The sequence below is a fragment of the Hemicordylus capensis genome, chromosome 10 (genome assembly GCF_027244095.1).
Source record: "Hemicordylus capensis ecotype Gifberg chromosome 10, rHemCap1.1.pri, whole genome shotgun sequence".
Taxonomy (NCBI): domain Eukaryota; kingdom Metazoa; phylum Chordata; class Lepidosauria; order Squamata; family Cordylidae; genus Hemicordylus; species Hemicordylus capensis.
This window is the reverse complement of record NC_069666.1, coordinates 7,069,251-7,082,390: the sequence shown is the minus strand read 5'-3', so window position 1 is coordinate 7,082,390 and position 13,140 is coordinate 7,069,251. Positions and strand designations below refer to the sequence as shown.

At 47.5% G+C, this 13,140-nt stretch overlaps 1 protein-coding gene across 12 annotated transcripts in view; it reads right to left on the bottom strand.

The window, feature by feature from the left end:
• The window catches only part of AGBL1 (AGBL carboxypeptidase 1), a 371,201-nt gene that overhangs the window by 301,143 nt on the left and 56,918 nt on the right, over window positions 1–13,140 (bottom strand). For all 12 annotated transcript variants that reach the window (XM_053272300.1, XM_053272296.1, XM_053272297.1 and 9 more), the window contains 2 exons: window positions 6,106–6,314; window positions 654–819 (listed from right to left, as the gene is read on the bottom strand). In XM_053272300.1, the coding sequence (XP_053128275.1) occupies window positions 654–819; window positions 6,106–6,314 (375 nt within the window). The remainder of the gene's footprint in view (window positions 1–653; window positions 820–6,105; window positions 6,315–13,140) is intronic.

Here is a 13,140-nt window from a genome sequence, read left to right as displayed (position 1 = left end):
CTAAAGTGATCATTAGATTACCCTTTGTGGCTGTTGGTTACTCAGACAGTGGATACAACTCATGTGCTGGGGAGAAACAGCTTAGCAGTTCTGAATGTAGTGAATGAAGGAGACAGGCTGAGTTCGGGAGGAACCCACCGAGCCCATTCTCACAACACAAGCTACCTGGGTAGGAGAGAGTTAGCCCAGACAGCTCATATCTTGGGCCACCAGGAGGCATCCCGACCCAGCAGCCTCAGAGTTGGGTAGCCCAGATCTTCCACCCAGGTACAAATTGAGGACGCTTTGTGGTCATCTGGAGCACCATGGCAGTTAAAACTGCTGACAGGAGTGGTGGTCATGGAATCCAGGGGAGAGTGAGGCCGAGGAGGAGAGCGCTACTGCACTGCCATGGGCTGTCTCTCCACTGCTCGAGTGCTGTATTGTGGGATATGGGAGAACTTCCTCCTCCCAGTCCCATTTCAGGAGTCTGCCACTGTGCTGGTTGTGTAGGCCTGCAAGCGGCAAAGCCCAGAGGAGGCTCCAGTCATCTGGGGGAAGGCAGATAAGGTCCTGCCTTCCCCCAGCCCTGCAAGCAAATGCTTGAGTGGAAATGAGTGCCATTCATGTCCTTTTGCCTCTCTCTTCCCATTGCATACATCTTCTCCATTTACCTTCAAGCCTGGGGTGCAAAGGCTGTGCTCTGGTTCTCCCAGGAATTGAGAAGGAATAAGAGCTGCTGAGAGTACTTGCAGGAAGAAGCAGTTTGGGGTAGGTTTTCCTCAGGATCTGGGTTACAGTGTTTACAATCGGATCCAAACTCTTGCTGCTCAGGCAGTCCTAGTACCAATGAAGAAGAGTAGTATGCTGACAGTGGTTTTCCAAGTTACTACAATCACACGCAACATTAGTGCATCTTGGCCATGTCCATAGATCGTGCCACAAAATTGCAAGCAGCTCAAAAAGACTCCCTCCCCCAGGAGGACCAGTTGGACCAAGGCTGTTGGCTACTTGCCATGAATTAAAGTGCAGTAGTCTTATTCACATGATTGAAAACTGCTTAGGATAAGCATCCCACCCACTTCTGAAAGCTGCAGATCATCCCATTTTGTGTTTGTGTGTGTACCTGTAGAAAGGCTTTTCTTGATTTTTTCACATTTACATTTTTAAACATTTTTTTACATTTACTTTTTTCCCCTTCCAGCCAGAGCCCTCTTAATTAGCAGAAGGCTAGCTGACAATCACTGCCGGTGCCTTCTACCTGGTTTTTCCCTTGCACATGATCAAAAAACAGGTGCGCACAGAGCTTCTGATCTTGGGTAGGACACATGTGGATAGAGCCACTCTGGGAAGAGCAGAAGGTTCCAAGTTCCCTCCCTGGCACCTCCAAGATAGGGCTGAGAGAGATTCCTGCCTGCAGCCTTGGAGAAGCCGCTGCCAGTTTGTGAAGACAATACTGAGCTAGATAGACCAATGATCTGACTCAATATATGGCAGCTTCCTATGTTCCTATGTATGCAGTTTTCAATCATCTGAACGAAGATGAAAAATTCATAGTAGTAGTATGCTCACATGCATCAGTAAAGCACTAGACATAAGAAACCATGATACAACTGCCTGCATAGCTGGTTTTTGTTTATACGTTTACATCCCGCTCTCCCATCATGGAGCCCAGAGCAGTGTACATGCTTATGTATATTCTCACAACAACCCTGTGAGGCAGGTTCTCCCAGTAACTGGCCCAGAGTCGCCCAGGGAGTTTCAAGAACAGAGAGCTGAAACCAGGTCTTTTGTTTGCATTGTGATGTGAATGTGCATGGGCTCACAGGTAATGAAGAAATTGAAAGTTGGAGTAAACTAGCTTCAGCCCTCCTGCCAGTACTGGATGATAACTCCCATCATCCCTGACTATTGGCCACTGGGGCTGGGGATTATGGTAGTTGTAGTCCACGAACAGCTGGTGGGGGGCAGAGATGTGCAACCCTTTGTTGAACTGTACATGCCCAGTTCAGAAATATGAGTCAGGCATTTATTTATTCTTTAGTTAACTTAGGTTTCCTGATCATTAGATCCCACTTTAGAACTGAAAACTTCAGCATGACGTCAGAACCACAAAATCCAGGGAGCAATTTGGATGGAGACAATTCTGGAAGCACAGAGATGCAATCTTAGTTAGCCAGACAGAAGCCCCACTATCTCCCTCTCCTTACCGAATAAGAGCCCTGCTCCTGAGAGCCAAATGGCCTCCCTCTCTGGATGTAGCAGAGGCAGAATTCTCAGCCACTTTAAACATGCAGCGTTCCCTAATCTTGAAGGCATTGCTGCTACTGCTCACATCCCATGATCTCCAGGGAGGGAAAAACAGAATGGCAAAGCTATCATATATCTTCATCTTTAAACCATATGATGCCCATCTACATAAGAATGTGATTGGATTTTCATCCCTCATGATTTGAGGAGAAGCCTTCCAATCCCTCCAGAATATCAACAAAGCAAGCTAAACCTATTCAGCCCAGCTGTACTGAACACTTACTTATCAACGGATATAAAAAGCCAGTTCCCAGGGCTCTGTTAAACTCTAGCGCAGGGCTGGACAAACTTGGCCCTCCATCTGTTGTTGGACTACAACTCCCATCATCCCCAACCACAACATGTGGCTGGGGATGATGGGACACAACATGGGTTGGCCAAGTTTGCCCAGCCCAGTGCTAGCGCCACACCACAAGATGGATGGGAATATGCAAATGGAGGGGTGGGGATATGCAAACTGGAGCCAGTTCGGACCTCCATGGCTCTTGTGGAGTTATTTGAAGGGGCAAAGCAAGGAAGTTGCAGTTAGAGACACAGTTGAAAGGGAGAGCAATAGACCCTTGCCCCCAAACAATTAAGCCCACAGAATCAGGGGCAGGTTTTGCCCTAACCTTAATGTTACACCTCCGAGTGCATTTCTTCCCTTTCTCTAAATGAATGGCTGCCATTCACTCATACAGGGGAAAATAAAACAAGAAATTAAAAATTAATGTTGCCTTGGTGGTGGAAATCTCACCACCAAGGTGTGGTGGTCTCCACTGAAAGGGAATATTCCTTGAGAGGTTCATGTGCCTCTCAGCATAAATAGGCTGCATATTGCCACATTTATTTATACATTTATATCCCACTGTTCCTCCAAATAGTCCAGAGCAGTGTACATCTTTAGCCCCACAACAATCCTGTGAGGAAGGCTAGGCTGAGAGAGAAGAGACTGGCCCAGAGTTACCCCGTGAAGCAGAGTTGCCAGAACCTAAGGAGTATACTCGTGGGTCAAATGGGCCGTAAGCCAGAATTTGGCTTTTTAAAAGCCAAATCTGGCCACCTAGCTGTGAAGTTCATGGCTGAATGGGGATTTGAACTCAGGTCTCCCCAGGCCTAGTCCAATGTTCTAACCACCACACCACACTGGCTTGAATTTATACAGGTGAAAAAGATGGAGAGATTCCTATAGTATGATCAGTGAATATCCCTGGACAGACTGCAAGTAGGGAGAGAGAGGCTGCATTCGCACGTAATGGGGAGCCAGAGTTGCAGGGGGGCAGAGCTTTCCCTACTATTATATTCAAATGTGCAACTCCAGTCCTGTTCCTTTCATAACCTGAGGTTCCACTCTGGAGACTCCAATTTGAACCCTCAGTTTGTGGTGAATTTTGCTGCTCAAAACCGGGGTTGCATTGTGCCTCTGTGATGTCTGAATGCAGCACTGGACTGGAGGCTGCACTCCCCCAGACCAGAGTTGAGGGGAGAAGCACCTCCCTCTCTCCCTGCATGATTGGCTCTATGGGCTGTCCCTCAAGCAAGAAGGAAGCCCGCACAGCCAGATCTCCCTACTCTCTACAATATTGCTGTCTGCAGAGAGGACACTCTCTGTTTCACTTGAATGCCAATAGGAGAGCAGGGGGTGAGGGGGTCAGAACCGCAAGTCCATTGGACCTGTGGTTCCACATTATGTGTGAATGCAGCCATGGGGGGGCGGGTGCTTACATGCCAACTCCAGCTGTTCTCATCTTCCTTCCTGAATGATGGAGGGACATTATAAGATTTGGTGAGATTATGCAAACGTCCTGGAGGGAGGCTGAAGGAATTGTCTAATAAACCTGACAAGCTTACAAGAGTCAGACACAGGAATCTTTGCACATATTTCTGCCTCTCTTGCTCTTAGGGGAAAGGATGTGAGGAAGACACTGATTCTGCTAATGAGCCCTTGGGCTTTCGACAAGTGCCTTTGACGATGAAGTGGCACTTGAAGAGAACGGGCTTTGGCTGGTGACTTTTTAGAGGGCTGATATGGTGTGGGGTTAGAATGTTAGACTGGGACTGGAGAGAGCAAAATGCCACTCAGCCACAAGGTTAACTGTGTGATCTTGGACCCGTCATTGGGTAGGAGGAGCATCCAGCCAGGCTTTTAGACTTGGGTGTGCTCCCTAAAACTGACTGTGTATCAGCAAAACATGAGGTAGGAGGGTAGGGGAATGATCATATGCTACTTGAATTCTGGTCTTGTGGTAGCAATCATGACTTGTCCCCTTTGCTAAGCCAGGTCTGCCCTGGTTGCATATGAATGGAAGACATGTGTGATCACTGTAAGATATTCCCCTTAGGGGATAGGGCCATAGCTCAGTGGAAGAGCTCCTGCAGGCTTGCATGCAGAAGGTTCCCAGTTCCCTCCCTGGCATCTCCAAGATAGGGCTCAGGGAGACTCCTGCAGTCTTGGAGAAGCCACTGCCAGTCTGTGTAGACAATACTGAGCTAGATGGACCAATGGTCCCTCTTGGTACAAGGCAGCTTCCTATGGTTCTTTGGCACAGTCAACCCACATCATTTCCCTAGCATTTTATCAAAGGTGGTGTCGGAAAGCACATTCTGCTCCGTCCTACCCAGATTGTGGCTAGCACAGAATCATTTTCCCATCCTTCTACCTTGATTTCTGCCAACACACAGCCAGTTCTCAGGAGTGTCCATGGGTCTAAAAGCCTGGCTGGATGCTCCTCCTATTCGCCTTTTGATTGGGAAATCAGCCTGCTGTCTTTCAACTTAACATACTCCATAGGTTTGCTCTGATGATAACAGAACTTGGTACATCACCTGAACTCCACAGCAGCCCAGCCTGGATTACATGCCTCCTTTGGAGTGGAGGTTGCATGGAGGCCCACTTCTGGACCTCCGACCAGGTGGATAAAAACGTAAATTACTGTGCAATGATTTTATGCTATGGATTCATAGAATCGCCTCAGATACCAGAGGAAAAATATCTCCTGTTACTGCCACTACCAGGCACTATTTTAGATTTCAGTGGTGATAAGGAAGGGGAAAGGGATTTCAACAAGTGTAGGGATGCTATAATTTCTATAAGCTTTGCAAGTCACTTCTTGGATATATTCAGGACCCACTGCAAAAAAGTAAATCATCTTAAGAACCTTATGGATTTGACTTGGGGAATAACTAATACCAGTTGCAGGCAGAGGGGTTACACAGCATCCATGATCCTGCCTGCCATGCTCCTCCCAGAGAGGACTGTTTGGCTCCTGTTGAAAGAAGCAGGATGCTGGTCTTCGTGGAACTTGAGTGTTCCAGCCAGACTCTCCTCAAATGTTCTAACCCAAGAGTTCCCAGACTCAGGTCCCCAGATGCTGTTGGACTACAACTCCCATCATCCCTAGCCACAATACCCTTTGTGGTTAGGAAAGATGGAAGTTGTGGTCCAATAGCATCCATGGAGTCAAGTTTCAAAACCCTGTCATGATTATTTCCAATACTTCACCTTAGCAACAGCAAGATTATGAACACAGAGGAACAGTTAATACCCTAACCCCCTTTAAAAAAAAAAAAACAAAGAGGTTTGAAACATTGGCACTGTGCTCCTAGTATACAGACTCATTTAAAATAAAATAAAATAAAATTTTATATTAAATGTGTGTGTGTGTGTGTATGTATGTGCGTGCGCAAGAGTGCAAGTGTTGCAGATGACGGCTGATCGACCGATATTGTTTTCAACATGTTTGTGTGAACTGTTGTGTGTTAAGATATTTTTGTACACCACGCTGGCATCTCAGAATGAAGAATGGAATAGAAATATAAACAAGGTGCTTGGGTTACCTGGGCAGTTTTGAAGAGAGCCTCTGTACCACGAGAAAGGAGGAAACATTCTCTGCCGGACCGGACATTGGTAATGTGTTTGAGGCAAAGCAGGAGACCCTTCCGGATGCAGACGTAACTGTTGGTGGTGTCACCCTGATGCCAGTTCTGGTAGAGTCGGAGCAGCTGACACACATAGCCCCGATTTACGGCTCGTCGGCTGTTAGACTCTGAAAGAAAAGGACCAAGAGTGATTTGACTTAACTAGCTGTTAGAAAAGTGTGCAAATGGGCACACTTCTATAATAATATTTAGAACTAATTGAATAATTTTCATATTTCACATGTGCAGGAATGGCCATAGCCTCAGAAAAGACTACAAATCCCAGGAACACTTGAGCCATTCCCCAGGACTCAGGAAAATGAAAAAAGTGCCCTTTTAAAAGTCAAGCTGTGGAATGCAGCTTCTTCTTTCCTTACAGCAGGGAGTGGATTTCTAGAGCTCCTTACTCCTTTTCTCCTCACCCCTGCTGGTCCTGATAGGTTGTTTGAGGAGTGAGGGGTTGAGAGCCATGTTTCCTGTAAGAGGGATGTCCAGCTGTTGTTGACTACAACTCCCAGCATCCCCAGCTGCAATGGCCTTTGGCTAGGGATTATGGGAGCTGTAGTGAACTTGATCTCAGAATCCCTTTATCTGGGAATCTGGGTGGGGCAAAGGGGTCAGTTTTGCTTCCCTTCAATCCTACTTCTCCCTCCAACTGACAGTAGGGATGTGCACAAACCAGTTCGGAGGCCCTTTTACGGGCCTCTGAACCGGTTCAATAGACTGGCAATTCTGCCAGTTCGGGGGGGGGGGATAGCTTGAATGATGGGGAAGGGTGTACTTGCCCCCCCACACACACACACGTGCTTCCCTCTCTGGCGCTCTGTGTAAAAACAGTCTGGCAAGGCGGCAACGTACCTCCTTGCTGCCCCATTGATCCCCTGACCAGAAGAGACCAGAAGTGACTGGCACATGTGTGCACATCGTGGGCGGGCAGGCATGAGATGCACACACGCACCAGGCACTTCCAGTCACTTCCAGTAAGGGGATCAACAGGGCGGCAAAGAGGTACACTGACACCCCGCCAGACTATTTTTACACAGAGCACCGGAGAGGGAAGCACCGGGGTTGGGGGTAAGTGTACCCTCCCCCATCCTTCTTGGCTCAAAGGGGGCCAGTTCCATGCACGTCCCTACCTAACAACACTTTGATTTGGTCTGGAAAGGGGGTTCAAGAAGGTTGAAAACAAATAGGCTTCACGTAGCCCTAGTTGTTCTGTACACCTTGATGGAACTGCAGATTCTTTCAAAATGTTGCATTTTGTGAATCTCAACCGCAGGGCTAATTGACACACTCTGGCCTACAGCACATCAGGTAGCTCAGCTGGCCCTGTATCATCCAATGCCAGTCTAGAGAAGCAGACTCACATCATAAGGGTCTTTTCTTAAAAGGTCAGACTCATCAGAAGCTGTCAGGAAGCTGGCAATCAACTCAGGACCAGTACACTTGCCTGCTTGAATAGCAATCACAGGAACCATTTAGACTCTTTGCCTTGTGGTGGACGTATTTTAATAGGTGAGCAACAGCAGGAGAGCAGGTATGCCTTCATCTCTTGCCTGTGGGATTTCCAGAGGCATCTGGTAGACCACTGTGTAAAACAGGGTGCTGAACTTGATAGTCCTTGGGCCTGATCCAGCAAAGCTGTTCTTTTGTCAGTCTCCTGACTCTCTCCAAAAGTAGAAGGGATTCTTCTGAACATGTATATTTATAATCCACCCCACTACAACCCACTACAATCAAGTTGCACATAAAAGGCATGTTATCAATGGCTGACTTCCTAATGCAATTTCAAGTTTCTCGTTAACATGGAAATACCTAACAAATGCCTACACTTCAACCCCACTTCTCCCTCTCTTCATAGGAGTAAGTGAGTCATAAGCATAATCTTTACATGTAAAATTTAAGGGGGAGTCAATAGCTTAGTGGTCCTGCATTTAGGGCCACAAAGGCCCTGCATTTAGTGGCAGCCTATCACACGCACAGATGGTATCTGAAGCAGAGCCTGGCTCAGCAAATGGAGCTCATATTGTCCTTATGCCTTAACCTACATCAATAGAAATTCTTTTTATCCATTTTCTTCACACATAATTTTATAAACCTCAATCATGTCTCCCCTCAATCACCTTTTTTCCAAACTAAAAAGCTCCAGATGCTGTAGCCTTGCAGGGGTGTGCATGGAACTGGCACAGGCAGTTCAGTTCTAATTTGAGCTGAATTAAAACCAAACTATCCAGTCCATAAAATGTTTTGTTAGAACCGTTGGCAGTTCAGTTCATGCTATCAAACCAGGTCGAATTGGTTCAACCTGTTTGATTGCCTTGCTTGTAATTGTGTGCCAGATTCCCCTCTGCAAGCAAGGCAATCAAACTAGTCGGACCTGGTCAAACCGGTTTGATCCAAACCAGGCCCGGTTTGGTTCAAACTCGAACCAGACCCTCTTGGTGGGCGAGCTGATTTGAGCTTGAACCAGTCAAACTGGACCAGTTCAAACCAAACCAGGTTTGATTTGAACCGGTTCTGCACACCCCATAGCCTTGCCTCATAAGGAAGGTGCTCTAGGCCCCACATCATCTTGGTTACCCTCTTCTGCACCTTTTCCAGCTCTACCATGAATGGTTTCTTTAAATTATTTGTTGTTGCTATTTTTTCCCATCTAAGAGGTAGTGCAACCACTTCCCTTACACACACACACACACACACCCCGCCGCCTTTTAGTAACCACCAGCAAATGCTTCCAAGATCCGCTTCAGCTGGCTAATTTCCTTTCAAAGATGCACAACTTTCTTATGCTGGAGAATGCCCGATAGTCAGCATTGACAAATATGACCAACATTAGATTAAAATAACTGGCTGATAAACAAATTACTCACTAAAAATAAATATTGTATTAAGGGCTGGTGAGAGTTGGCATAGTTACAGTAATAGTGACACCATGTGGAACCAAAAGAAAACAGACTGGAAAGGAAGAGATGGCTAGGAGGGGGGAAGGGGAGACAAGCAAAACAAATTAAATGAGCTCTAAAAGAAAGGAGATGGAGATTTGATACTAGTGTTTTTTTTCATTGCAATTTTCTTTTTCTTTTTGAGTTTTGCATGCACTTATTCCCACCCCTGTCACATTAATAATCCCTTCTGTATTATGGCTGCCAAGGATCTGGCTTTGTAAGGAGTAGCTTAAGCCTGGCTATCCAAAGGAAAACCAAATTCAGACACAGTAGAACTGGCAGGCAAGGCAGGACCTCTGGGTAGCTACACCATTTCCTGGATCTCATGCAGGCACCTATAAAAATCATTTGTGGAAGTGGAGCCTCAGCGTAATGCTCTGGAGACTTGTAGCTCCATGTCCAGAGATGACACCATCTCTGGACATTTCCCTTTGGACTCACAGGAACATAGGAAGGTGCCTTATTTGGAGTCAAACCATTGGTCCACCTAGCTCAGTATTGTCTACACAGACTGGCAGAGCCTCTCCAAGGCTTCAGACAGGAGTCTCTCTCAGCCCTACCTGGAGATGCAAAGCAGATGCTCTATCACTGAACTACAGCCACATGCCAGTGGTCTACTGAGTCAGGACATTGGTCCATCTTGCTCAGTTTTGTCTATACTGACTGGCAGTGGCTCTCCAAGATTACAGGCAGAAATCTCTCCAGCTCTACTTGGAGAAGTCAGGGTGTGAACTTGGGACCTCAGGTGCACTTCCACTGAACTATGGCCCCATCCTCTAGAGGGAACATCTAACAACGCTCACACATAGTCTCCCATCCAAATGCAAACCAAGGCCAGCCCTGCTTAGCAAAGGGGACACTTCATGCTCGCTACCACAAGACCAACTCATAGGACAGCTTAGCTTAAAGAGGGCCTAGAAACTAACTGTACCCATTTCCCTCATTTCCCCAGATATCGAGAACTGTGACTATGCTACTACCCAGGATGTCAGGTGAGGCAGTTGCCTCAGACACAAGATGGCTGAGGCACTTGTGGGGCAGCAAGATGCCTCCTGCCATCACCACTGGTGACAAAACTGATCTGACCCCTGCAAGCTTTGAAAGCAGGACCTCTGCTCGTGATCCTTGCAAAGCTTGCAAGAAGCACAAGGAGAGAAGAGGAGGCTGCTGCTGGCAACCATTCAAAGCAATGTTTCAGACTAGGGGTGTACACAAAACCGGGTAGCCTGATTCGATTCAAGTACAGACCAGACTCGAACCGGACCGGGCATGTTTAGTTTTGCCACACACACCCTGAACCTCCCACAGTTTGGTTCGGTCTGGGGGAGATCACAGGTTTGTTTTTTTCAAAATTTAGTTTTAAAAAAATAAATTTCACTCACCACCACCCAGTCCGGGGGCTTAGATTCAGCTGCGGGGGGGGGCCCTCCAGAATTTCCCCCCTCCCCCCACCGGCCTCCATTATGCGCTAAATCTCCTGGTTTGGGCAGTCTTTGGCCCATTCCACCCACTTGGCAGTGGCCATTTTGGAGGCCTGCGCACATGCCCAATGGGCCTCTACTCGGCCTGACCCTGAGTCCAAGTCTTGGTCCATCTAGCTCAGTGTTGTCCACACTGACTGACTAGCATCATCTCTCCAGAGTTTCAGGCTCAGGCATCTTTCCCAGCCCAACCTGGAGACGCTGCCAAGGACTGAACCTATGTTCTTTTGCATGAAAAACAGTTGCTCTGCCACTGAGCTATTGGCTTAGAAGTGACATGATTGCCTGCAGGGCTGCTCAGCTTTGGCCATCCTGTAGATGTTGGCCTACAATTCCCATAATCCCTGACTACTGACCACTGTGGTTGGAGATTATGGGAGCTGTAGTCCAAAAACAGCTGGAGGGCCGAAGTTGAGCAGCCCTGGGAGGCCCAAAGGATGATGGACATGAGAAGCTGCTGTACTGAGTAAGACCATTGATCCTTCTGGCTCCCTGTTCTCTACACTGACTGGCAGCTTCTTCCCTGGGTCTCTGCCTTGCCTGGAAATGCCAGGTTTCGAACCTGAGCCGTTCTACATGCAGACCAGGTGCTCTGCCCCTGAACTATGGTTGCTCTTGATGAACATAGGAAGCTATCTTCTACTACATCAAACCACTGGTCCCTCCAGTCCAGTATTGGCTGCTCCAGTGGGGTTTCAGGCAGGATTTGTTCCACTCAGCCCTACCCGCATATTGCAGGGATTGAATCTGGAACCTTTCCTGCATGCAAAGCAGAAGCTCTACCCCTGAGCTACAGCCCCTCTGCAGGGACTGCACCCAGCACCTTCTGCCTGCAAAGCATCTGCTCTACCAGTGAGGAATGGGCACTCCCCCACCAACTCTACACTGTAACTTTGGTATTTATGCCCAACAAAGACACCTTGATACGCTTTCTCTCTTCTCTCTGCCTCCTTTTGGCCTTCACTTATTTTCGCCCAGACTCGGAACTCAAAAGCTAATGTTGACTTGCCTTCTGGGTCAAGAACGGTAATGTCAGGCCTTGCTGCTGACAATCGGCTTGGAGTGAAAAACAAATACCACGGTGGGTGGCGAGGGGAGCCTGACTCTTGGAATTTTCTGCCATGCAGCTAGTTATCCCCATAGCATATGTCAGGCCAGGTGTTGTGTCAATGCCGCATCTCTGCTACCGGTGATAATACAAGACACATCGCACAGTGCTAGCCCCGTGAAATTGTTTCAGCTTCCATTCTTTGCCAGAGCTAGTTGTACTGACACAGAAACCAGCAGGGACACCACTGTGATTCTAGGTTTGGATGAACTGATTGGAAAGAAAGAAACCCTCTTTCTGTCTGGGTGTCTGATGGAAGCCTCACATCTTTTGGATGGTTTCGCAGAGGGCTGGAGCCAGGCAGAGAGAACTGGAGGGGCCATCCTGTGCCCAAAAGCTCAGATGCAAGGAAGGCAGGTGATGAAAAACCAGAGGGGATGGAGGAAAAAATGCCTCAGTGGTCCCTACTTACTGGGGATCATCCCAGTTCCCTGTTACTTTCCCCTGGTAAATTATTACCCGTATTTTTTTCTTTTGCAAGGGAAGGGAGATTTGGGGGTGCCTTTTAAAATGTTGCAAGAGTTGGCATTCCCCCTCTTCTAGGATACTAGAGATTAAAACTCTTAACAGGAAACTATGCCTTCTTTCTGTAGTGCACCTATGGAACTGAGGCAGATCATTGATCAGTCTAGCCTAGTATTAGTGACAGTGGCAGCATGGCCCTAGATTGGGCAAACATTTATTGATTGATTTACATGTATATTCTGCTCCTCCTCTAAGGAGCCCAGAGCGCTACACTTGGTTATGTTTATTCTCACAATAACCCTGTGAGTTTAGACTAAAATATAAGTGATGGCCAAGAGTCACCCCAGTGAGCCCCATGGCTGAGCATGGACCCAAACCTGGGTTCCCCCAGTCCCAGTCCAACACTCCAACCACTAGACCATGCTGCTGTTTTCAGTTCTATTCCTTTCACTTATTTGCCCTGGTTGGTACTTCTTTCTCCTTAGTGGATTAGCCAAATGTGTGGTACCATACAGCAAGAGATCATGCAGTAAATAAGATGATGTCACAATTATACATTGCCAGTCAAGTTTGGCCACATGAAGATATCATCAAGGGCAAGCAAGCACAAGTGAGGGCAGTGGAAAATGATAGGTGGGAGAGGAGAGCTGGTCTTGTGGAAAGGAGAGCTAGTGGGAGAGGGGAGCTGGTCTTGTGGTAGCAAGCATGACTTGTCCCCTTAGCTAAGCAAGGTCTGCCCTGGTTGCATATGAATGGGAGACTAGAAGTGTGAGCACTATAAGATATTCCCCTCAGGGGATGGAGCTGCTCTGGGAAGAGCAGAAGTTTCAAGTTCCCTCCCTGGCATCTCCATGTTAGGGCAGAGAGACACTCCTCCCTGCAACTTTGGAGAAGCCGCTGCCAGTCTGTGAAGACAATATTGAGCTAGATAGAACAATGGTCTGACTCAGTATAT